Below are 26540 nucleotides of genomic sequence, written 5' to 3' on the forward strand. Positions count from 1 at the left end.
TGAGGACAAATCTGATTTTATTTTGGGAAAGAGATGTAAAACAAAAATTACAGAGAACATTTTTGGGGGGTCTTTTAGAGCCGTAGCTTCCACTGCTTTCCCTCCAGATCCTTCCAGAACGCTAAGCCCACTGCATTCCAAGCACACAGCTTCGCATCAAGAACCTCTCCAGTCTTGGCGAGGTCAACGGAATCTACAGTTGTCCTGTGGAGAAGCTAAGAAGGGAATATCCGTGGGTTTCCTCCTTTCTTGAGCTTAGCATAGGTGAGCGCCAAGTTGCTGGCCTAGCCAAGCTGCCAACCCTCTCCTTTCTTGCTAAGCTAATACCCTCGGATGACCAGCTCGCCAGTGGTCTCACAGCCGAGAAGAACAGCCAGCCACCACAATGTTCTCCCCGGTGATGTAGCTGGCATCTTCAGAGCACAAGAAAGACACGATTCCCGCACAGTCTTCAGGCATCCCAATCCTGGATGGAAAGAGGATTTGTACTCTGGTTTTGATGCCCATAGGTGACAAGGGGGTCCCATGGGGGGGGGTCCCATGGGGGGTCCCATGGGGGGGTTCCATGGGGGGGCATCACACTCAGCCGTGTGAACCCAGACTTCAGCCAAAGGAAAGGCCAGTCAATAGAGAAACAAAATAGCCTCAGCTCCACCATCCCCCTCCCTCAGCTACACTCAGACCACCAGAACGGCAAACCCACTTGCCTCTGTAACTGGTGGCTCTGCTTTAACTGGTTCCAGATAGCCTCGTTGCAATGTATCTAGGCAAAGGGGGAAAAAAACTAGCTGAGTCAATATGACTAAGACAAGGAGATGGTGAGAGCCTGAAGTGGCCACCTAGCCAAGCAACCATGGTTGTCTTTCCCAGCATCAGTACACTGGCCTCCAGCTGAGTTCAGAAGACAGTAAGGCCCTCTGCCGTGTTGTCAGCTTGGGGGACCCCCAGTCCTCACCACTTTGCTGAAGTCGGTCTTAATAACTCCTGGAACCAGACAATTCACCCGGATGTTCTTGGGAGCCAACTCTAGGGCCAGCGTCCTAGTGAGACCTAGCAGGGCTGTCTTGCTGACATTGTAGGCACCCAGCTCCTGGAAGAGAATATGACAAGTGTGTTGGATGTCTCACTCACAGAGGAGCACAGCTGAACAAAGCTAGAGCTCAGACTCACTCAGTCCAGACTAGCAAAGTACAAAGCCAGGTTGAGTACAAGCCCAGCCCAACACATCAGGAGTAAGATGAGGGTCTATCCGGAAATCCCTGGGGTGGCTCTGAAAAATACACACTTAGCCCTTCCTGTACACCAACCAAGGGGATAGGAACCAAGCACTTACCACGATTGGAAAGTAAGCTGAGACAGAAGAGACCAAGATGACAGCAGCGCTCCTAAGAAGAGATGGAGGCAAGAAAAGTGAAGCTGAGACAGGTGAGTAGCTAGCCAGTCAAACCAAACCAGTCAGAGAGCTTGTCTTTAGAAATAAAAATGGTGGACAGAGCCGGGAGGAAGACACTGGGTTTCGACCTCTGGTCTCACACTCATAGGTACACACACATACACAAGCAAATGATGTTCAGGGGTTAGAGAGAGATGGCTCCGTGGTTAAGAGCAATGGCTGCTCTTCCTGAGGTCCAGGGTTGAATTCCCAGCACCCACATGGCAGCTCACAACCCTCTGTAATTCCAATTTCAAGGGACTGGCTGCTCTCTTCCAGCCTCCACGGGCACTACACACACGTGGTGTATAAACATTCATGCAGGTAAAACACCCACACACATAAAATAATATGAATTTTTTAAAAAAAGAAAATGATGGCTAAAAACTTTTTCTTGTACCGGAGACAACCTTCTGCCAACACATGCTATGTCAGTGAGGAGTAGAGTAAGACTTGGGTCTACACACAGATGCTGTCATTGGAGACAGAAAACAAAGCATAAGAAATGACCTGGGATAGGGCTTTTCTCTTTGGGATGAAATGGGAAAGACCTCTCATGGGTGTTCAGTGAGGACAGAGGGATTATTTTAGCTGTAAGAGGGCCAGAGAACAGGCAAGGATGGTCAGCTCAGAAAATTAGATTTTTTTTTTAATTAAAAAAAATAAAAATAAACAGCCTCTTCCTGAGCCTGGCAAGGTCAAGGCCAAGGAACGCATGCCTGTGCCCCTGGAATTCTACCCTCACGCAGAAGTCTCTGGGATTAGAAATAATAACCACACAGAGTAAGTGAGCCAGGGAGACGTAGAGTGTGGCCCTCTTCTGTCCCTCCCCACCTCCTGTTCTTCAGACTCCTCCAACCCTGCGTGTCCATCTCCCCAGCTCCCACCCTTGCCCTACAGCCTCACCCTCTCTTCTCCATGTGAGGCAGAAACTGACTCAGTAACAGGGCTGGGGCCTTCACATTCACGTTCAAGATCTGAAATCACAGCAAATGAGAGGCAGGGTAGGAGGAAGCAACAGCTGGTCCTGGCCGTGTGACACGTGGGGGACTTATCACTTGTTCATCTGATGCAAACATGTGCAGACCAGAAAGACCACTTGTCCTTGCGAGTGGATCCAGAAGCGTTTCCGACTTGCTCGTGGCTTCTAGGCAGCCAGACTAAGAGAGAGAGAGGCCCGTGAGCACAGCCTTGAGAATGTTTAGAATAGTTTTAAAGAAGAAGATGGCTTTTCAAGGGACCGGGCTGAGCCATACGTGATTGCAATCCCCAGCACCTGGAGGGAAAAGGAGAGGATCAAGAGTTCAAAGCCAGGGTGTTGGAGAGATGGCTCAGGGGATAAAAGCACGGACTGTTATTCCAGAGGTCCTGAGTTCAATTCCCAGCAACCACATGGTGGCTGACAACCATCTACAACATGATCTGATGCCCTCTTCTGGCCTGCAGGTGTACATGCAGGTAAAGCACTGTATACAAAATAGCAAATAAATCTTTTTTTTTTTAAAGTTCAAAGCCAGCCTCAGGTACACAGTGAAAGACAGAGACAGAAAAGCGGGAAGTGGAAGAAGAGCAGGAGGAAGAGGAAGGGGAAGCAGCCACAACAGAAACTGGAAACTACACTGTGTTCTGGCTGTGTAGAAAGAAGCTTTAAGAACTGTGAGTTCGAGGCCAGCCTGGTGTACAAAGTGAGTCCAGGATGGCCAAGACTACACAGAGAAACCCTGTCTGAGAAAAACAGAAAAGACCAGGCGGCTGGAAAGTGGTTGAAAGTGGACACAAATTGGGGGTAGCAAGTGTGAGAGCAAGGGGGATCACTAGGAGAGTCTCTTTGTCTCTCTGGCACTTCAAGCAAAGCAAAGATGTATCATGTTGAGGCATGGCAAATAGAAAAAAAAATTAATGTAGAAAGATGAGCATCTCTATGAGACAAGAGGTCCTAAGTAAGAAAAAGCACTGTGACCCTTCAGGAGGGCACATGCTAGAGAGCCGCTGGGCAATGGCAGGGAGGGAGGAGCTGGAGCTGGAGTGGTTGGTCAGTTTCCAGGAAGTCTGAGCTGGAAAGATTCCCCTACTGTGGCCCAAGCATGAGCGATCTTAGTGTTAAGGAATTCCTCTCACAGACACCGGCTGCCAGCTTCACTTGGTGAGAGAAGGGTACCTGGGGGCAGGAGAGATGGCTCAGAGGTTAAGAGCACTGGGTGGTCTTCCAAAGGTCCTGACTTCAATTCCCAGCAACCACATGGTGACTCACAACCATCTATAATGAGATCTGGTGCCCTCTTCTGGCCTACAGGTGTACATGCAGGCAGAACACTATACATAATAATAAATCTTCAACAAAAATGTAAAAAGGAGAGATGGGCACCTGATAACGTTCTTTGTTTCTTCCTTCTGTTCTTGTTTTGTTTTTGTTGTTGTTTTGTTTTGTTTTTCAAGATGAGGTTTTTCCGTGCAGCCTGTATGGCCAGGAACTCAGAGATCTACCGGCCTCCTCCTCCCAAATGCTGGGATTAAAGGCGCGTGCCACCAATGCCTGCCCGTTAATCTGTCATTGGTTAAATGCTTAGTGATAGACTCAGAGTCACCAATATGAGTCCCTGTCACATTAAGAAAAGAACTAAAGATTTCCGCTTCTCTCCCTATGTCTCCTGTCAGTCTGTATCGTATGATTTCTGGCCTGTCTGGAATCTGTTGTATGTGTCAGAATCTGTGTGCCTATGATTACCTGATGTCCGTCATGTGACTCTGTCCCTCTCAGAGGGCTTTGTTCTCTCTTTTATTGAACAGCACAGAAAGCGTCACATGGGGAAGGGATGGAATACTCAGAAATCTTTAATAGAGTTTCACGTGTTTCGTTAGGTCACTGACTCCAACTGGCCCAGATAACAAACCAGCAAAGGCTATCACGCAATAACCATAGGTGGTGGATAGCTGTTTCATAAGGCTGCTTTTGACCTGTTTTATTATTAGCAAATGATTATCATAGCACGAATGCGAACACATATGCATTGCCCTCTGGGTCAGGGACACTGAAAAGTACATAGTCTAAGATGATAGCTGCGCACTAATTGAGGTTGTAAAAGTCAGCTACGTGGGAAATCCAAGGCAAGCGAGGTTGGTTATTATACTGTTCTCTTAAAGGCAGGGTGAACAAACAGTTTTGAGAACACAGTAGGTTGCAATCTTAAATCTTAAGTGAACTCAAGGTGTATTGCTAACACTGGCTGTGAGGTCCAGCAAAAGTTCCAGTCTCTCGAAGTGTAACGGATATTTTCACAACGATTATATTAGCATAAATTCCAAACCCATTTTGTGACACTGCCTCCAAGACGTTGGCAGATATGATCCAGGGACAATTACTCCATCAAAAATGTCTGTTCAGGAGGCAGAAAGGCTTATTGATAGGAGGGCACCAGAGATCGTCGGGTCTGGGGTCGGCGTGTGCTAACCACATCAAGAGGGACGGCTTCTAAGAGTCTAAGAAAAAGTCGTGATCTCATGCATGGAGACACCAAAAAGAGGGACTGAAAAGGAATGGAGACTGCTTGCAATGAAATGCCACCTATGTACTCACAAATGATCTTTCTGAGACATTAGAAATGAGGCTAAAGAGCCTGTGAGGCCGCTCAGCTGTGGCTGCTGGCAGTTCCAATTTCAGGTCATCTCTGAGGATGGAACGAAGGGCACTCAATCAAGGGCAGAGAGAAAGGAAGGGCGTGAAGATGGTATCATCAAAATAGAAGCTGGGGAAGGCAGAAAGCACCAAGGTCATCAGGCAGAAAGAGCTTTGACTCAGGGCCGAGGACACAGCAGGAAATACCGCCAGGTATAATGAGATTCAATCCACGTCTATCTGCTCCATCAGAGACACTTGGGAACAAACCACAGGACCTAACAGAACAGGAAGCAGAAGAACACCAGACCCTATAAGATGGCTTAAAGTCATTTTTACAGAGTCTCTCCCAGACCCTTAAGGGGAAGGAGTGAATTCTTGGTGGGCCAGAGAGTCTGAGCCAGTAGACCCTGTCCTGACTCATCAAATCCCCAAAAAGAAACAATGATCGCTGTATAGCTGGATAAGACGCCTCCTAGTATGTTCATAGCCATATGCCCTAGGCCTGGAATGGTGTCTAGCACATAGCAAGTGCTCAGTAAGTGTGATGGTTAACCTTGGCTGTCACCCTGATTAACTGACAGATGCTTAGGTTAGTAAAGCATATGTGTCTGTGAGTGTAGTGTATTCCAGAGAGAGCTTGAGAGAAGATCTGCTATGAGTGCAGGCAGCATCACCCAGTGTAAGCTGAGTGGCCAGACAGAACGCAAAGGGTGGTGGTTTGAGTAAGAATGGCCCCCCCATAGGCTCACATATTAGAACGCTTAGTTATCAGGGAGTGGAACTACTTGAGAAAGATTAGGAGGTGTGGCCTTATTGGAGTGGGCGTGGCCTTATTGGAGTGGGTGTGGCCTTGTTGGAGTAGGTGTGGCCTTGTTGGAGGAAACGTGTCACTGGCCTCTCTCTCTCTCTCTCTCTCTCTCTCTCTCTCTCTCTCTCTCTCTCTCTCCTCTCTCTCTCTCCCCTCTCTCTGTCCCTTCCTGCTCCCTGCATAGAAATCTGGATGTAGAACGCTCAGCTGCTTCTCCAGGACCATGCCTGCCTGTGTTCCCGCCATGCTGCCTGCCATGATGAAAAGGGACTAAACCTCTGAAACTGTAAGAAATTCCCCCAATTAAATGCTTTCCTTTGTAAGAGTTGCCATGGTGTCTCTTCACAGCCATTGAACAGTGACTCAGACAGAAGGGAGAGAAGGAAGCCTACTGTAGGCATCTGCCCCCTTCTCTGTTTCCTGGCCACCATAAGGTGAGAAACGCCCGTCCTCCAGGCCCTCCCGACGCCATCACAGCCCGTACCTGAGCAAAGCCACACATGGCCTGAAACTCAGAGCTAACAACCAATCCCTCTCCCCTGTGTTTTATCAGATAAGCTGTCACAATGACAACAAACCAGCACAGCAAACAGCCACGGAGCAAGGAAGTGTGTAAGAGGTGGGAAGAAAAGCGGGCAGAGTATGGGGGCTAGCTTTTAAAATAAACCACAGTACAGCATAGATCAGCAGCCACCCACCCCCCATTCAGGGCATGCCTTTACAGTACAGAGCTAGTACCAGACCCCGGCATACTTTGTTGGCCTCTCACCTTGTCCCACACCTGTTCACTGGCCCCCAGAGTGCTCCCCACAAAAGGGTTGACTGCAGCATTGCACACCAGGATATCCACGCCTCCACAGTACTCCAAGGCCTATGGGAGAGAATTGTGGAAGAGGGTGGAGATGGCCTCGTGAGGACTCATCTTTTCAGAGCAGCCCAGGAGTGCAGGACCACCACGCACAGCTTGCTGATGCAATGCTACCTCAACCAGGAATGGAAGGAAAGCATCCTGGCTGGACCCAAAATGGTCCTGAGGCCTAATATATTCTCCAGGAATCCCCTGGGGCATCCCCCATTGCTTTATACATCTCTTCAGCTGTGGAGTTCTCTCACTTTGCAGAAAGCCTGGGCCCCCATTCCTATCCGGCCTCTCCCAGGGCTGAGCGGTGGCGCATAGGTTCTGCGCTCCCTTCTCCTCATCTTCCACTCCTTGGCCTCTCACCTTGGCCACTAACCGTTGCCGGTCCTCAGCCTTTCCCACATGGCACACGGTGCCTGCCACACTCAGCCCCTCCCCCTGCAGCGTTGTCACTGCGCGGTCCACATTCTGCTGTTTCCGGCTGCTGATAACCACGTGGGCCCCGTCCTGGGCCAGACGCCGGGCGATGGCAAAGCCAATCCTGCAGATGGGCAGAATACAAGTCAGTCTCAGCCGTCTCCAACACCTTCCATACCATAACCTGCTCTACAACTCTGCGTCTTTCCACGGAGGCCAAGGTCCCTCTGAGTAAGAGGTTAACACTCACCCGTCAGTGGACCCCGTGAGCACAGCCACGCGCTTCGTCAGGACTCCGCTCTGAGCTACTCCACTGCTCTGCCTCCTCACAAAGAGGCCCGGGTTTGAGTGAGGCAGGCACCGTAGGGCCCAGATCACTGCTTGGAGCATGGCTTGATCCTGCTGGATCCTGCTGGATCCTGATACCCTGGAGGAAAGAGTCCATTTCCGCCTCACAGTGGTGGCATTAGTGAGTATGAGATAGTCTCCTACGCCCAACACACACACACACACACACACACACACACACACACACACACACACACACACACACACATCTTAGGTAGCCAAAGGCTGGCAGCAAGCACAGCTAAACAATGAATTTCTAACACCCGAGTCTCAGATCAGGAAATGGGCCCCTGTAAAAACCCCATAGTTACAAAAATTGACACATAAGAGCTGAAGTTCAGCAGCAGAGCTCTGTCCCTAGCACCCAAGGAAGGAAAGGGAAGAGGATGGTAAGGAAGCAGAGGGGAAGAAGAGGGGGGAAGGGGAAAAAATAACCCGTAAGAGTGACATGAGGTTCCATATTAGAAGTGACTTAAAAGCCCTTCTGGTTCAACCGAATAAAAGGAAACCCATCAGATTAATAAACAATAATCTCTATTCCTAAAAGGGATCCTAACTTGAACAATGAGTCCATAACCCAGGTGAGAGCTCCCACAGAGAAGCGGGCAGCAGGGCCCTTCAACATGCGCCCACCTGCAAGACATGGCTAGGGCCTCAGGGCCAAGATCAGCAGGAGATGCCAGCGAAGCCTACCCTCCCCCACACCAGTGATGCCACAGCAACAAGTAACTGGATGGGGAGTGAGACCCAGGGGCTGGACAGACCGCAGGAGAGGGACAGAGGACCACTCAGGCTGTGAAGCCGGAGACTGAAGTGTGACACAGAAGTCTGAACCAGAAATTCTGTTGTGTGGAGATCAATGAGCTGGCGGGGTGAGGGGATGGGGGGGGGAGGGGGGGAGGGTTAAGGGTGGCGTATATCATAGGTAGAGAGAAATGCAGGGTTCCAGGAAGGCTGTGAAGCCGGAGGCTGAAGTGTGACAGGTGCAGGCCAAAACAGAGCCACCCTTGCATGCTGGCCGCCAGCTCACTCAGTCAGAGCCTTCAGAAAAAGGCTTTCAATACACACAGAGAGAGAAAACACTACAGGAAAATCCACCCCTCTCCCCCTACCCAGGGTCCTAAATCAGGCCCAGCAGTCCAGGAAATCTGCTGCTCCTGAAACCCTGGAAAGCAGTGCACGGGTAATCGGTCTCCTAGCCTACCTGTCCCCTCGATCTCACGCTTCCCACTTTCTGGTGCCTTTAAATGTCTGTTTTTAGTAGTTTTCTGTTTAATGTCCTCTAGGTTATAAGTACTTACACATTTACAAGGGAGGCCAAAGGGGACACGTAAAGGGAAAATGGCTTGTTAAGGTTTTCAGGTTGTCTGTTCCCAACTGCGATATACACAAATTGAATGTGGGTATACACTCTTGTGCAATTTGCTTCCCGAATTGAGACAAGGAAAATCTAGGCATTGGTAAGTGCAGACACTTTCCCTGGCCAGCCTGACCCTGCTTGGTCATAAATGCAGAGCGCTATGTACCTATGGTCTAATTACTCTACAGATTATCGTAGGGTGGCCCTTCAAAAGCAAATGCTCTTTTGGTGCAGGAGGAACTTGTAGAAATAAAATTGATGCTATAAAGGATTTACTAATAAACTCGGTTAGGAAATATTAAGTTACACAAAGTTGAATTTAGCTAAAGGAGCCCTGCCTCCAAGATGACTGGAAATAAGTAATACACTAGCCAGGCTTGTTAGAAACTATAAGAAGGAAAGCTTTGTGCCATGATTTAAGGTTGCTGAGAAAACATCTCCGCTAATGTTTATTCCAAGCTTGGCCCCCAGTTAGGCCCATTTCCACATCAAAGTGCGCGCCTCCCGTGGGCAGCTCAGGAACAGCGGCAGATGACAGCCATTGCTGTGTCCTGGTCTGCACTAAGTTCAGGTTCCGTTACCAGGGAGAGCATAATTCTGAGAGGTGGGCAAGATGCCCCTGGGTGACAACTGTTCAAAATGAACAACATTGGTGTACTGAGGAAATAATTCTGACAGCATCTTTGCTGTGTCAATCTCCCATCTGCCCAGGTGGCCAGGCTAGTCTCTGTTTAAAACATTCAAAACAAAACTGGGACCAGGACCTGAAAGAGATTTAAGGATGACAGTGGAATACATGCAGCCTACGTAGGCCGGGGAGCTTTTCTGTTTGAGGCAGGTTCCCTTTTGTGCCTTAGCCAGAACCAGTCCCACACTATTATTAAAGAACTCTTCCTGTATTCCTCTCTAAACGCATAGAGTGATTTCTCAGTGAGAAGGCATATTAATTCCATAACACTGTCCCTTATGGCATTCTAAACAAAAAACACTGTGTGTCTCTTGTCAGCCCTCATCAGACCCAACAGGTAGCATTTATTTGGACAGTTCTCTACATATTTTTAAAAAGAGGCATTAGGCCCTGCCAGTTGTCACTGTACTCAACAGTCAGTTCCATATCCAGTATAAACCACTGGGTTGGTTTTTATAGAAAAACAAATGTCTTTTGGGCATAGACAACATTGATAATTTGGTATATGCTATCTAAGCTCCCTGGAAATCTGGCTCTGGAAAAGAGATTTGGTCCACGTACTTAGAACCCAAACTTGTTCCTTTCAAAGTTTCCTCACAGGTAAGATTAATGTATTATTATCATCCTACGAGTGTAATTCAAGGCTGTCCTGGACTCACTCTGTAGACCAGGCTGGCCTTGAACTCACAGCGATCCCCCTGCCTCTGCCTCCCGGAGTGCTGGGATTACAGGGATTACAGGTGACACCTGGCTATATGTGTGTAATTTATATCAGACTGAGTGAGATGCTATAAAGCAGCATCTTCTAACTTAAACAACCGCTATCTCCACGCCTTTGCTGGGCCTCCCTAGACTGATTGTTAGATGTTAATACTCCTCAAAAAGACAAATGGACGAGGCTGTTCAACTCAAGCAGATTGTGGGCAATTACACCCTAATTACATAGGGCTTCAAGGTCTTGGGGAAAAAACTAGGGTATATAGACTTGGAAAGACTTTTTTTTAAAGAGGGCTTTTGTCTATATGGTTCAGCCTTCATATATATTGGGTGAAGACTTTCCAATGTAACTTTGAGATCACCCACACTGTTGTTAGTAACTCATGCTCTGTAATTAAGCACAATAAATCCATTGTTTCCTTGGGGTGAAATCTGCTGGAATCCAACTTTAGTTTGTCATTGAGACCTTACAAGAAGGTAGACATCGCCTGGTATCCCCAGGAACACCATGGTAAATTTATTTGTTGATGCTACTATGTCTCAGGGTATTTAGGGGGGAAAAGGCAGTAAGTAAAAAATGTTTAAAGTTTTTAAATATAAACTAGGTGATGGTGCACGCCTTTAATTCCAGCACTTGGGAGGCAGAGGCAGGCAGATCTCTGAGTTCAAGGCCAGCCTGATCTACACAGAGTGAGTTCCAGGACAACCAGGGCTACACAGAGAAACTCTGTCTTGAAAAACCAAAGAGAAAAAAAGTTTATAAATATAATAAATGTTTAGTAAAGACTGAGTGGGAGATATATAAAGATTAAGAAAGCTGGATGTGCCGGGCGTGGTGGTACATGACTTTAATCCCAGCACTCGGGAGGCAGAGGCAGGCGGATCGCTGTGAGTTCGATGCCAGCCTGGTCTACAAAGCGAGTCTAGGGCAGCCAAGGCTACACAAAGAAACCCTGTCTCAAAAATAAATAAATAAATAAATAAATAAATAAATAAATAAATAAAAATAATACAAGACGATGCTATGTTGTGTTCTGATTCCCTGGCTAGGAGTCGTAAGAACCAGCATTCCTGCCTCCACTTCTCCATCACATCGCTTTTCAGACACCAGTCAAGAACCTCCTTTCCTCCTTTATCTGATAGTTGCGGTCTTTTAGATAGGTCCCCTGGAGGGGCTCCCCCAAACTGCCACACACAATGCCCCAAATTCAGCTGGAAGAAGCCAGACTGCTCAGCACCATGACGCAAGCCCACCACGGCAGCAGAGACAACGTCTTCAGAGGGGAATAAGAGCAGGGGCACAAACCGGCTCGGCAGTCCTGGGGAAAATAAAATAAAATAAAATAGCTACTTAGAAGAATAGCCAGTTTCTTTCTTGACTAAAACCCAAAAATGTCCTTGGGCCTCCCAGCAGCTTCATCCTTGCCAGAGACCAAAGGTGCCAACGGCGTTTTAGGAGGCCTGATCTTTCATCTAGCTCCTAAAGGCCCTAAACATTAAATATGAGTCTTTTCTGCCAAATACTATAAAAGTTGTGCTTATGACAAAAAAAAAGTCAAGTCTTTGCTATCTCCCTCATCTCCTAAAATCTTTGTGCAAATGCTTCAGTCCCTCGCCTGCTAAAACCTTCCTTTATTTAAGGCCCCCAGCGGTCCAGGGACTTGCTGGCCTTCGCCTCCTTTACATTGATTCTTTTGCTTTGTTTTGTTTTTTGTTTTTTGTTTTTTTTCTTTCAAGACAGGGTCTCTCTGAGTAGGCCTGGCCATCCTGGAACTCTGTAGAACAGGCTGGCCTCGAACTCAGAGATCCGCCTGGGGAGTGCTGGGGTAAAAGGTGTGTACTGGTTCTTTTTGAACTAGCTAATCTTGAGGCCTGGAGAGATAGCTCAGCCCTTGAAGGCTAAGGCTCACAATTAGAATGAAAAGAGTTCGGTTTAATTCCTGGCACCTACACAGTGGCTCCAAAAATAAAATAAACAAACAAACAAAAAGCCAACTCACTTTCTCCATAGGTTGCATTTATGGTTTAAAGTTTATTTTCATACTAAGAGAAACTTGGATTCAAAAAAAACATTATCACTTAAAACTCAAAATCTTAGCAAAGATAAGTTACCTTAGTTAAAAATCCTAGTCGTATAGGAGTTCCTAATTTATTGTAAGCTGTTAAAGCAAAGGTAATTAAGATATAAAAGTTAATGATCATTCACCTTACAATTGGTTGAATGTCTACAACGCACCTAGAATTCTATTTATGGTCACGCCAAGTACAAATGTTATTTATTTACAGAGACAAGATTAGAGGAAGAGGCCAGTTTATATCTTCCACAATACAGCCTTCTATAAAAAATAAAATGAGTTAAGTTTACGCTACATGCACCTTGTTCTACAGAGTCCCAGGGCAGTTTCAAATAAAGATAATGCAGAGCTACGACCAGCCGAGCTACAGACATTCACCTTAGGACTAAGTTACAGGTGTCCTCATATGGCTCCACCACACAAGGGAAAACTGCCCCCGGGAACAGGAGCCTATGCCAAGTAACTCACTTTGACCCCGTTCCTTGCCTCCCTTACAAGATCTGTGTGTGCTTCCAACCAACTGGGCAGGTACCTGTACCCTTGGCTTTATATTATGTTTCTCTCACCACCCCCCCCCCCGCCTCCCCCTCCCAAAACCCTAATCTCAGCAAGAGGTCCAGCTTGTTTCTCTGAGCATCTTTTCAGGTCTCAGAATAGAAACAGCTGGACTGGGGGCTTTCTGTAACTTCTCCACCTCTCCAGCTCTCAGAAAGCCTTAAAGAAACTGCACATCAGCTCAACACCAGGATCAGCGCAATTCCTTGGCCACTGTGGTACTCCAACATCAAAGAGGACTAGTCAGTCCTTCACACTCCTGCCCAGTGGGGGGTTCTGCAGTGCCCTCCATAAGCAGCGCTGCTTCTACACCAACAGACCAAAGTTGGTCGAGACACAGCACAAAGACTTAGGGACCAGACACAGGAAATTCAACAGCAAGCCTCCTTTGGATGGGCCGGGTTCTTTGGCATCACAGCTCCTCTTGTTTACTCACCCCGAGGCTCCCTCTCATCCCCATATGTGCAGGCTTTCCCTGCCTTTGAAACATTTTGCAGAAGTTCCTCCTGGACCGCCTTATCACCACTGTTCAGTCCAGCACACAAGATAAAGTAAAGACTGGTGCTTCTCTCACACTCACTCCCTCCCGGGAATCCAAAATGATATCCAACATGAAGCAGCCAGATCCACAACGGTGCCCCACCCCTGTCCTTTATAAAAGAAAATCCTCCCAAAATCAAGGCCCTAAAACAGGCCCATGGTTCCAGGAAATCGGCTACTGGTGGGATTCTGGAAAATATCTAACCCCTGCCACAAGCCCCAAAGGCCAGAAACTGTAAATAAAATAAAATAAAATAAATGCTGAGCCTGGCTTATCTTCCACCCCACAGTTATGAAGAGCAGTTTGTCCATAACCGTTTCCTGGTCTGGCAGAGCCATACCCTTCCCCTACCGACTCAAGAACAAAATCTCTTCTCCATCTCTAGTCTGGGCCCTTGTACACTGTGCCTAGACCACGTGCCCTCCTGCACCCTCGTACGCTGTGCTCACGAGGCACCCCTCCCCAACCCATGGGAGTCTGCTCTTGCCACTGAGGTCAATCTGCATTTTCATTCTCTCTTGCCCCGCCACCCCCTTCAATCCTTACAGACAGCACATGAAGAGCTAGCTGGAGAGAGACCAGCTACGGACGACATGACCCATGAGCAGGGAGATGCTGGCTCCATCCAGGCAAAAGCTGTGGAGGCTGAAGTGTGAACGCCCCACACTGTCTCCCCCAGGGTAACCAAGACGGTGGCATCACTTACTGACCTAATGGACAGAACAGGCACTGTCGGAAAGATAAACTGGTGAAGCCAGTCCAGTCACAGAAACTTGACCAAAGGGCACTTTTATTTAAACTCTACCAGGAAACTGAATACCCATAAATTGGGTTCTGCAGGTTTGGCCTGGATTGCAAACTGCCCATCCGCCATCAGCACAGTTTGCTCCACGTGTAACATGACAGGTATCCGAGCCGTCCATCCCATCTAGGAGGCAGCATGGGTGTCATCAGAGTTCTCACCTGTTGTACTTTTATCTTAGCGCCTTCTTAAAAAGAATCTTCACTCTCGCACAAATCTTTTGTTGTTGTTGTTGTTGTTGTTGTTGTTGTTTTCACTTTGTAGACCAGGCTGGCCTCGAACTCACAGAGATCTGCCTGCCTCAGCCTCCTGAGGACTGGGGTTACAGGCGTGCGCCACCACACCTGGTTTGTAAGTCTTAAGAGATTAAGATGATCCTGCTCGGCTCATATATTGCTTTACGGTTGTTCAGTGTTTTCCTGCATCTATTCTACGTGGGTGCTTTACTGTGTGTGCATTTTGTAATTCACACACGTCTTTTCTACCTCTCCTACCTCCCCCCCGCCCACTGTCTTTACCATCCTCTCTTCTTTTGACTTCTTAACTGGGGCTTTTGATAGCTTTTATAATAATTCTTGAACTTTAGGGGTTTTTTTCCCGGTTTTGGTTTGGTTTTTGGTGGTGGTTGTTGTTGTTGTTGTTGTTGTTGTTGTTGTTGTTGTTGCTGTTGTTGTTTGAGACAGGGTTTCTCTGTGTAATAGAGCCCTGGCTGACCTAGACTCACTTTCTAGACCAAGCTGGCCTCAAACTCGCAGAGACCTGCCTGCCTCTGCCTCCCCAAGTGCTGGGACTAACGGCGGACACCATTGCACCCAGCCAATCCTTGAGCAGCGGATCCTAATGCTAGCTCAATTTTTTTTCTTCCATCTTCTCTCCTCACCGTGATTTTTTTCCCTCAGCTGACTTAGTGTTAACTCGAATCATCAGCCTATCCATCCCAACCTTGGTAACAAGTGTCCTAGCACAACACACTGCCCTTTTCCCTCTTCTCAGTAGTTACTGGCTCTAGAGGAACAACCTTTTGACTGGGTACCACATTATCTCATGATGAGCCTAAACAGCTAATATTCTACTCTTGGAGTGGTGCTGGGAACTGCAGCCATCCCCTAAGTATGAGGCCTGAGGGCTTAGCTGATACGATGGGGAGGAACTACCTTTGCCAAACTACAACCTAACTACACTTGAACACTGAAAATAATTGAACTAAAAGAATACAGCTGTTAAGAAAAGAAAAGAGAAGAGAAGAGAAGAGAAGAAAAAAAAAAAGAAGCCAGGCAGTGGAGGTGCACATCTTTAATCCCAGCACTCAGGAGGGAGAAGCAGGCAGATCTCTAAGTTCAAGGCCAGCTTGGTCTATAGAGTGAGCTCCAGGACAGCCAAAGCTACATATAAAAACCCTGTCTCAAAACAAACAAACAAACAAACAAATAAAAGAGCAGCCAGAAAGATGGCTTAGTGGGAAAAGGGCCTGCCACCAAGCCTAGTGACCTGAGATGCCTCCTTTGCAAAGGACCCACATTCAGTTCCCAGTGCTCATAACCATCCGTGGCTCTGGTTCCAGAAGATCTGAGGCCCTCTTCTGGTTCCTCGGACACCAAGTGTGCATATGGTGTATATGCATACATGCAGGTAAAATGTCATGCACATAACACAAAACTAAGAGCTCTTCATTAAAAATAAATAATAAATAAATATAGATGAATCTTTAAAAGATGAAAAAGATTTCTCCTAATGCTCTTTGTGTGCTTTCCCACTGAGTAAAGCCTTCACCTACTAGATAATCACTATGTTAGACATAGGAAATTTTATATGTAAAAAGTTATTGCTCCCTGACACTTGCAAGTGTGGCTGCAGTGTCACAGGCGTGACAGTAGGTGGCAGAGAGGAGGGAGGCTACGTCTACACTCAGTGTTCTGACCTGTGACCTTCTGAATGATTAGTAGCCTAACTCCCTGAAAAAAGTGAGCCTTTGACCATCACCCGCCCAGCACCCTGCAGGATCAGGCAGGGAGCAAGTCCAGGACCAGGCGAACCCCCTCCTGGGGTCTCGGTCTCAGTCTGGAGTGAGCCAGAGACAGACAATAGGACCTGGAAAGAAGCAAGCCTGCTCGCCTGAGATAACCACCAGCCCCTCACTGCACAGGCTTGGGGGAGCAAACTATGACCAAGATGACTCCTGCCCAGTGCCATAATTGGCTTTGAGTTACATGGGTAGGGCATACATAGGACTCTTGACCCCACTCCTGACATGACCCAGACACTCAGAGACCCCAGATGCCACTAAGAAAAGCAAGTAAGTGGTGGAGAAATGAAAAAGAAAGAGAGGGATTAGAGAGATGGCTCAGAGGTTAAGAGCACTAATTGCTCTTCCAAAGGTCCTGAGTTCAATTCCCAGCACCCACACGGTGGGTCCCAACCATCTACACTGAGATCTGATGCCTTCCTCTGGCATGCAGGCAGAACACTGTATAAATAGTAAGTTAATAAAATCTTTAAAAAAAAGAAAGAGAAACAGAAGGATGGATGTAAGCTTTGGTCTTTTTTAAAATCTACTTTATTTGAGTAATGCCTCTCTCTGGTTTCCACCCCACCTACCCTCGATAGGAGAGAAAGGAGGTTAGCAGGGACAACAGAAGTAGACCTTTCTAGACTCAGTTCCTTGGGGCGATTCCACACTTTGTCATCAGGATTTCACCAGCAAACACAGCAACAGGAACAGGCAGCAGTGGGAGCCACAGAGACACAGCAGCCTCTTCAAAGTCATCTCCAGAGCGTCTCTAAGAGCATCTCAGATCAGGAGCAATGAGCAGCCAAGCGATGCGAAGTATGCGAGGCCAAAAGCAGTTGATCTTTATTATCTGGACTATTTATACTCTCCCATAGTCCAAACAGGATGTTTTGCAACTGGCAAAGACTATGACCTTTCACAAGTCTGCTTCCAGTGGGCAAACATCACATCCACTTACACAAGTCTGTTTCACACCCCACACTTGGGATCAAAATAAAAATATGTTTGCATCCACTACAGATGTGTGTGCAATGAAGAGGGGCAGAACTGGAGACTTGAGGATAGTAAGGAATAGCCTGCTGTGAGTAGCCAGTGATGCCACCTAGGACCATGGTGGGGTCCTGGCCTGTGCTGCCACTGGGGCCACATCTGGGTCTGTGGCCCTGATGCAGCAGAGTCTGTTACCCCTAAAGGCCAGATGGACATCCCTAGTCTGGGCTGCTACCAAGGGACATGTTCATATCTGAGGGCTGTGCAGAACTGGGTCCACCCCTCACCTGGGCACTGTGGAAGAGCTAGCCCTTGGGGCATGAGAGCAGGAGAGCTGACTGTGCCCCTCACTTATTGCTGCACTCAGGAGAACAGGTCCTGCACCTTGCCTGAAGAGCACAGTAGAGCTAGTCCTGGACATGAGGATTTTGGGTAAGCCAGCCTCCACGGTGTGAGCTCTGAGGAACTGGCTCTGCCTCTTGCTGTCAGTGGCCTTGGATGTGCCAGTTGGACAGGTGGGAGAGCTCACCCCAGTGGTCAGGCTGGCCAGCTCAGATACCTCTCAGGGCTTTGAATTGACCCATCCAACATATACTCCATGGATAAACTGCTGGAGTGTATGAAGGGGCCAATCCTACAGACCTAAAGCTACAGGACCTCTCTCCATAGCACAGGGAGACAACAATGTATCTAAGAGGACTCCTAGTGAGGTTCCAGTATTGATGGTGTAGCAGAAGCCAGAGGCCTTGTATCAGACCAAGGACTCAGCAAGCAAAGAAGTGAGGACCAAAGGGTACACTGTGAGATACACTGACACACTACAGCTTCCACAGTGAGATTTTTTTTTTCTCTATGGGGTGGGAGGTTTTGAGGGTGGAGAGTACCAAGGGAGGGGAGATGAGTGGGCTTGAGATAAATGATGTGAAATTCACAAAGACAATAAATTTTTTTTTAAAAACTACTCCTACCTAGGGCATTCCTACAAAGTTACAAAATTATCATAAAACCTTAGTGGACAAACATTTTAAGTCTGTTTTAAACTTTGGCTTATTGTATGGAAATTTCATTGTGTCCTTGATCTTCGGTCTTTTATACTGGTGGTATAAAAAAGTGGCATAATAACTGCCTGAGTTAACTAAAGTTTTTTTACATCCTTAGCCTAAATCTATGATCTACCCCTTCAGGAAAGTATTCATTATCTCCCTATAAAGTAAGTACAGGATTTTCTATAAAAACTAAGTAAAAACATTAGATAAGCCATGTCTATTAAAGGTAGATATGTACCTTTATAAGGGATTTTTTTTTCATACATAGTAACTAATAAATTTTAAATTGTTTACAGAGTCTTTTCACAGTAAGCTTCCAGGAAATAAAGAAAAGCAGGCGGTTTCATGAACTGGAAAAAGATCTCATTCAAGCCTCCTTCCAGCCTAGAGGGAAAGGACTGCACTTTTACAGCTCTTGAATCTTCTTTATAGTCAGCCATTGTTTAAACTGGCCAAGATGTTTGGAATTCTGTTGGGTGTGTATACCCAAACGATAAAAATGCTAACCTTGGTGATAGCGACGCTACAGACAGGGATGGTGATTAGGCTTCTTGTATAACTATTTGCTTACCTAGACCTTACTTATGCCATGGCTTCAGGTTCAAAACAAATCTTTCACCCAAGGATCAGGGAGCGTGGAGGAAGAGAGGATGGAAAGGCTGTAAGAGCCAGAGCACCAGCAAGTCTGCTGTGAGCTTGTGTCTGGTGGGAAAGGGCAGGGGAGCTCCTCCTGTCATACTCCGACCACGCGGCTGCCCAAACAAGGCCTGAGGAAGCACAGCACCAATAGCTATGTTAACGTGGGATGGAGAAGTTCTGTGGGGTGGGTGGGAGGGAGCAACCCTAGACAAAGAGCTACCGGCAACTGAGAAATAACAACAGTATTAGCTGTCCCCAAGGGTGAGACCCTAATTGGCTCTCCAATACTAGAGCTCAGCTCTAGAATCATATAAAGATATATAGATAGAGATAGATAGAGATATAGATATTAGTAACAGTAAGCAGACAGAGAGGCTGAATTTATGCATGTAGGCATATATATGTGAGTGTATACATATATACATATATATTTACTTGATATGTATTTTTTTTAAGGTCACAAATTTGAAAGGGGCGGGGGGAGCTCACCACAGGAAGGGTTGGAAGGAAGAAGGGACAGGGGGAAATGATGTAATTATATCTTAATTTTTTTAATTTTTTAAAACATTGATTTTAAGTCAGAAAAAAAGCTTATTTTAAATTTCCCCCCCCCCAAAAAATATGCTGGGTATGGTGGCATATACCTTTACTCCCAGCAGCATTCCAGAAGCAGAGGCAGGTGGATCTGTGAGTTCCAGACTAGCCTGTTCTACATAATGAGTGTCAAGACATCCAGAGCTATGTAATGAGACCCTGTCTCAAACAAAGCAAAACAAAATTCCGAAGGAACTCCATATGGGGTGGGGGGGGATGCTTCTAATTCAAATTCAAATATTTAAAGCTTTAAACAAAGATTTGATTTTTCTACTGAAGGAAGATATTAATTGGGTCCAACCAGTTGTATCACCACGTTACTACTGATATTAGGCTACAACTAAATTAAACTCTGGAAAAAGCCCCACAACACACCCAGACATCTGACACAAAGTAACTAGCTCCATTACCTAGAGCCCTCAAAGCTTTCGGCTAACTCTTCTCATCCAAATTAAAGCACCCTTCCCCATCTGCTCCCCGGACTGTTGAGGCCCTGTGTGTTCTGGATTATTTTATAAGTCTAACACTCCTATTACATGTGACATGCAGGTGTTATTTCATACCCAGAGGACAAAAGATAAAAAGCAGACCCAATCAGATTCGGCTTGATCCAGGGTTTCGGTCCCTAATGCCAACCAGTTCTCCCTGACTTCCTGCCTACTTGGCCTCATCTGCATGAGATCCTGGGAATAAGCTTTTCCTAACAGTGGAGGGCATGAGATACTCTGACAGACAGGCACACACAAGCTGTGATGTTTGGCTAGCAGGGGAGCTACAGAGTTCCCAGAATAAAAGGCGCCTGTGTTCTTAGAACTAGGCCGATGGGATGTCAGCAGCTGCCAGGAATTAGAGCATTGCAGGCTCACAGCAAAATACTCACTTCCCACGTCATTGTGTGAAGTAGCAGTCACATGACAGGAACTCCTGTGCCTCGTGCAGCTTGCCTCAGAGGCCTGAAAACCAATGACATATCTGAACCTTCTCTTCAGAAGTCCACAGGTTCAGCCTGAGCAAAATTCTTTCCTGTATGTGTCAGAGAGGGGCTCTGGGCCACAGGTGGAGAAACTGGCCCCCGTGTCTGCTGGCCACAACCTATCCATCTCCCTGCAGGAAATTTCATCATTTATCTGTGAGTAACCACAGAGCATCTTTAGCAACCCCACTGGGAAAAAAAAAACATCTCTACTCTCTGCCGCCTCCCACATAATCTAACCTACCTGATAATGATTGGGTTATCAGAAATATCCTCTAGGCGGCAAATAAAATTAAACTCACGGGCGTTAAGGGGACCCCTTCCTCTGATGGGTTCTCCCACCTCTCTCTTTGCCTCCACCTACTCTTCTCAATGATGATGGTTCATCTCATCTAGAATTCAACAAATGCAGCTCCAAACACAACTTACAACACAAGGACAGTATCATTCTGACACGTAAGCCCAGCTGCCAGCCCCCAACCCAGGGACCAGCACCTGACTATGGGGGAGCTAAGCCAGTGGCACCACAGTTTAGCAGGAGCAAACTGAGGCTAGTGCCCACCACCTAAGGAAAGGCTGGCTCAGTTAGAACAGAGTTTCCATGGACAGCCTAACAGTTCCAACCACAACCCCTTGCTGTCTATTTCATACCAACACACACACACACACACACACACACACACACACACACACACGCCTCACTGTCCCAGGTGCTGCTACAAAGAGCTGACAGACACAACCCTCCAACCTCTGCTGCCAGGAACCAGATGCAACCTCACTGCACGCGCATGCATAGTCACATATTAACTAAGCCTGCTGCCTCGTGATGTGGGGGCTCCTCCCTCCAATGGAAGCCTTTCAGGTTTGTGCCTCACCTTGCCTGACTGAACTGAACCTCTCTCTTGCTTCGGATCCTCATCGTATTATCTGTGGCGTTAGTAGCTCTCCTCATAAAGTTCCCTCCTAAAAGGGCTACCCGTCTCCACATCTCTCACAAGCGTCTTTTTCCTCTCTCTTCCCTGACTTCTAACTGGAGTCAGGATGGGAAGATGCTACCACTCAGTTAATCCTTTCTGGAAGTATCATCACAGATCTGCCTTGAGGTGGCCCTTTCTGAGTTGACTCTAGATCCTATCAAGATGGAATCTAGATTATATTATAGCAGCCACTAAAGAAATATCAAGCTAAGACAACACCGACTCCATCTTGCTCAAGTCAGAATGCTTACTGCTAAGGCGATAACAAGTGCTGACGGGGGGGGGGGGGGGGGGTAGGGGGGGGGAAGCTCTTACCCAATGCACAGTGGGTGGGGATATAAACTTGTGATGTAATTGTTGTCTCAGAGGCTTACTGCCTCGTCCTGCTAATCTATGCCTAGTCCTGGATGCGTTGAGCCTCCATACAATCTAATCTACGTTTCAGCCTCTGAGATTTACTGCCGAATAAGCCAAACCTTTCTAGCTCTTTCTGAACTCTGGCTGCTTCAACTCAGCTCTTCTGGCTCAAACTCCTCTCCAAACTGACTGATTCAATCTGGCTTCTCTCAGATTCTGACTGAACTGCTCTGCTTGGCCTCAAACTGACTCTAGCAATCTGTTCTAATCTTCTGGCTCGTTCTGTCTCCACTTGTGTCTAGCTTGTTTTCTCTTCAGCCTGTCTCTGTAAAAATGACTCTGAAGTCCACAGACTGAACTCAACTCCGCTGCCCTGCTCTCCCTTAAGGCGGCTTTCTTTCCCCAGCTGTTCTCCTGAGAGTTGGGCGTATCCTAGTCTGTCTAACCATTCGCTGACTCATCACTTTGTCTGCCTCTCAATTAGACATCACTTTTAAACATGGGTGCTTCCTTCTACCAACTAACTTTACCTTCCTTGTTTGGGATTAAAGATGCATGCTAAGGGCACGTCTGTATTCCAGCCAGAGTAGCCATACTGCTGGACCACATCAACTAGCTCTGTCTCAGTGGAAATCCATATATGAAGTTCCCTCAAGAAACTAAAAACAGGTGCTGGAGAGATAGCTAGGTGGTTAAGCGCACTGTCTGCTCTTCCAGAAGTCCTGAGTTCAATTCCCAGCAACCACATGGTGGCTCACAACATACTGGGATCTAATGCCCCCTTCTGGCCTGCAGGTGCACATGCAGATACAGCTTTAAGATTGCTTTAAGAAGGAAGAAAGAAAGAAACTAAAAAGAGAGCTACCATACAGATGGCAGCTAGACCATATCTGAGTGTTTAGCCTGAGGGCTTTGAGTCAGCATTTCCCAGAGATGATATGTACATCCATGGCTGCCGCATCACTGTAACCAACCTGTGGACCTTCCGCCAAGGATCAGAAAAAGAAAATGTGGTGCATACACACAATGGAATATACTTGGTCACAAAGAATTAAATGATGGTATTTGCAGGAAGGGGGATGTGACTGAATTATTGTTTTAAGTGAATTAAGCCAGTCTCAGAAAAACAAACTTTTTTTTTCTGGGGTCGGGGCCAGGGGATGGTTTTTCAAGACAGGATTTCTCTTTGTAGCTCCTGGAGCTCCCTTTGTAGACCAGGCTGACCTCGAACTCAGAGACGTCCCCTGCTTCTGCCCCCCCAAGTGCTGGAACTAACTGATGGCACCACTCCCAGCTCTATCGTAGTGTCTTTCGTTTGTAGACCCTAGATTTTATACAGATACACAAAATCATATGTGTGTACATGAAATGAAAGCAGAACAGAAGAACCCAGGGGAGCAAAAGGAGCAGCAGACAGGGGAGGGGAGGAAAGGTGGGAGGCAACAGACGGGGGGGGGGTGTGGGGGTGGGGGGGGGGAATGTGACCAAAGTATGTATATGTAAAACTTGTAAGAAATCCCTTTGCAAAAGGTGGTACTGTGAACAATGAATACACACCAATAAACAATCCGAGATCCAACCGGTCTGGTGGTGCAGAACTGAAACCTCAGCTACTGGGGAGGCCAAGGCAGGAAGAGCACAGGCTCACAGCCGGCACGGGTCCTTTAATAAGGCACTGTCTCACAAATAAAGGTGGGGAGTGGGCTCTAAGGGCAGGCAACCTGGGGCTACAGCTCAGTGGCAGAACCTCAAAGAACCACAGGGGGTAAAAAGAATGTGAGGCTGGGGCTGGAGAGATGGCTCAGAGCTTAAGAGCACCGCCTGCTCTTCCAGAGGTCCTGAGTTCAGTTCCCAGCCACCACATGGTGGCTCACAACCATCTATATAGTGTGATCTGATGCCCTCTTCTACAGATAAAGCGCTCATATATACAATAAATACAACAAAGAATGTGAGGCTGCATGCAGCCAGGCGGGCAGCACCAGGGCTGAGTTCAAGAGCCACCCACGCCCTCCCCTCACCGATAGACTCTGTAAGATTGGAATCTCTCAGCAGCCTAGGCTAAGGGGGAAAAAAGCAAGGGCCAAGGCATGAGGGCAACTGGAGGAGGAGCTGGTCTCCCAGGGAGGATTTGTCAGACAACCTTTCGGGAAAAGCTGGGGACTGAGACAAGGATGACGGACGGGGATCTACCAGGATTTGCGCTCTACACAAGACTATGTAGGACCCTTAAGATGGGCTGGTGGGAGCTTGCTAACTGGGTCTCTTTGCTCTTCTCCCTGGTGTGGCCACACTGGATAAAGCTGCTTTTCTGCTTCTCACTATTCATCTGGTTCTTCTAACTGGCTTACCGAAGGCAGGTGGGCCAGCCTGGCTTGTCAGAGCTGCCAGAGTTAAAGCTCCTACCCCAGTAACAAGACCAGGGGGAACCCCACCCCACCCCACCTCCACCCCCACCACCACAGTCACTGGGCTCTTCCATGGCGCCAGACCCTGGGCAGTACTAATTTATTTATTTTTTTTATGTGTATGGGTGCTTTGCTTGCCTGTATGTTCATGCAGCACTTGGGTGCCTGGTGCCTGTGGAGACCAGAGAGGGGCATCAGATCCCATAGAACTCGAGTTACAGTTGTGAGTTGCCTTACCTGGGACCCAAACCAGGGTCCTCTAGCTGACTGTTGTGGGAGTCTTTCTGGAATAAGCTCAACACCAAGGAGAGTGGGGCGAAGCGACGGTAGCTCTTGAAAGGCCTGGGTCACGGGTCCAGTTTGCGTTCTTATTTTATACCTCTAAAACTACGAGGTGAGGCAAGTAAGCAAGTGAGATTTTACAAAAGCTTACGTGGCAGTCGGAAGGCTGCTAAGGGCAATGACCCATGATTTCCAGCCATTTCTCCAGGTCATCCTGTTCCAGGTAGGGCGTGAAGCCATGCTTGGCAAACAGGCAGTGCAAACAGTGCTTTAGGTGAATCACTGAATAAATCAATGAGTCAATGTCTAATGATTGGCCTTTCCTAACTCATTCCGCGGAAGGCAGTTGGCTGAGCCATGCCGTCAACCTTACTTATTTTTGAGACAGGCTCTCCCTGTGTAGCTTCAGCCACGCTAGAACTCACAGAAATCGGCCTGCCTCTGCCTCCCAGACACTGGGCAGTAGATTTCAAGACACTTACTTCACCGAGTGCCAGACCCACTCTGACCCTCCCCAAGGAACATCACCAAACAAGCGAAGGTGCTGGACAGCAACAGAAACAATTGCGTTACTGTATCCTCTCTTCCTGATTGGCAAGACAAGCATGGGGGCAGGGGGTAAGGCTGTGTAACCAAGACTAATAAGGAACTCCTCTGCGCAAAGGATGGCTGGCCTCATAACCTTACGGTTATGAGAAATGTTATTGGCATTTTGTTTTTTGTTGTTGTTTTTTTTCCTACCAAAGGGAGTCAGACCAAGAAGGGTCCATTTGGGTTTCTCTGTGCAACACTGAGATTCCTCACATCCCACTCGATCATCCTGCCTCTTCTGGGTGCCACGAATGGAGGTGTCTATCTGGTCTTCAACCCCATCAGAGACTTAAGAAGGAATAAAAATTGATTCCCCGAGTAAACAGTAAGTGCAGGTTAGCAACTTCCAAAATGAAAAAAAAAAAAGTGGCAGAGACAGTATGCTGCCTGAACAGTCACCCAAAACTCTCTATAACGTTGGAGCATCCTCTTCAGCGTTCTGGCCCAGTATATCTGACAGACATATTTGTGAGGCAGGAACTATTGAGGACAGGCTTGCTCTGTCTTGGCAGAGTTTGACCGTCAACTCTGCTTGCATCTAAGCTTGCCCATTTTTAGGCAGAATTCCATCTGTGGCAAAAACAAGAACCTTTTGCCCACTAGCTGGTTTGCCACATTTGAAGCCATCTCCATAAGGAGGTTCCTTGATGCTCATCATCTTCTTTGCAGTAGGCTCAGTGTTGCCAAAGAACCTTTAAAATAATAAAAGCATCTTTAAATGCCATATTCTGTAGGTCTCTGAGGTTTTTGAAGACCTTATCTAACTATTTTACCTTATCTATCTATAGAATCATATCTATCTGTTAAACCTAGGATGTATATTCTTGTGATAAAACTAGACTAGTAATTGACATCACCATGATTTGATCAACTAACAATTAGCTTGTATTGCTTAATTATCCTAAACAGCCTGCTGCAGCACTTCAAAGTACTGGAACTAAACCGTGTATTGCAATTGAGTTGTATAGATATAATACCTCATATTAGAGTAGAAATATATATAATGTGTGTGAAGAATAATGTTAAATTTTAATTCTATACCAATGTATCAAACTTAGACTTATTTTGCACCAATATATAAAATTCTATACAATGAATTAAAAATAACCTTGTGAGTAACATTTAAGGCCTTAAGTTGAGGAGTAGATTCAATAATCTACTTTTTGTCCTATCGTCTCAACATGTTTCTATATCCCCCTTCTTTCTTTTCAACCCCCATCTCCAAACCTATGAAAGAAAGATAAAGGAAAAAAGAGACATCCCTGGGTCCAATAATGACTTATAACCAACTCCTGAGGCAAATAAACACCTATCAGAAAATATACTTAACATCAAAAAGTACATCTTGAAAAGATACCCAGTGAAGTAACCCTAATTCATGATGCACGTGAACTGTACAAGCTTCCCAGACAGACACGACAGCTCTGTCACTTGAAATGCGAAGGCGTGTTAGACCT

The 26540-nt window shown here is 46.9% G+C and overlaps 1 protein-coding gene across 7 annotated transcripts; it reads right to left on the bottom strand.

The window, feature by feature from the left end:
* LOC311589429 (dehydrogenase/reductase SDR family member 2, mitochondrial-like) lies at nucleotides 1-24579 on the bottom strand. Of its 7 annotated transcripts, none has more exons than XM_084767832.1 (9): nucleotides 24448-24579; nucleotides 7383-7559; nucleotides 7079-7256; nucleotides 6626-6727; nucleotides 2339-2409; nucleotides 1334-1385; nucleotides 956-1090; nucleotides 708-763; nucleotides 1-466 (listed from the first exon to the last, which is right to left on the bottom strand). In XM_084767832.1, the coding sequence occupies exons 2-9, from the start codon at nucleotides 7520-7522 to the stop codon at nucleotides 355-357; spliced, it is 846 nt and encodes a 281-aa protein (XP_084623958.1). In that variant the 5' UTR covers nucleotides 7523-7559; nucleotides 24448-24579; the 3' UTR covers nucleotides 1-354. The 7 variants fall into 7 exon arrangements, with proteins under 7 accessions (XP_084623958.1, XP_084623960.1, XP_084623957.1 ...); XM_084767834.1 differs by lacking the exon at nucleotides 24448-24579 and adding an exon at nucleotides 16814-17045; XM_084767831.1 differs by lacking the exon at nucleotides 24448-24579 and adding an exon at nucleotides 14380-14445.
* Nucleotides 24580-26540: the final 1961 nt, after the last annotated feature.

The sequence above is a fragment of the Acomys minous genome (assembly GCF_964271855.1).
Source record: "Acomys minous genome assembly, chromosome: 18".
Taxonomy (NCBI): Eukaryota; Metazoa; Chordata; class Mammalia; order Rodentia; family Muridae; genus Acomys; species Acomys minous.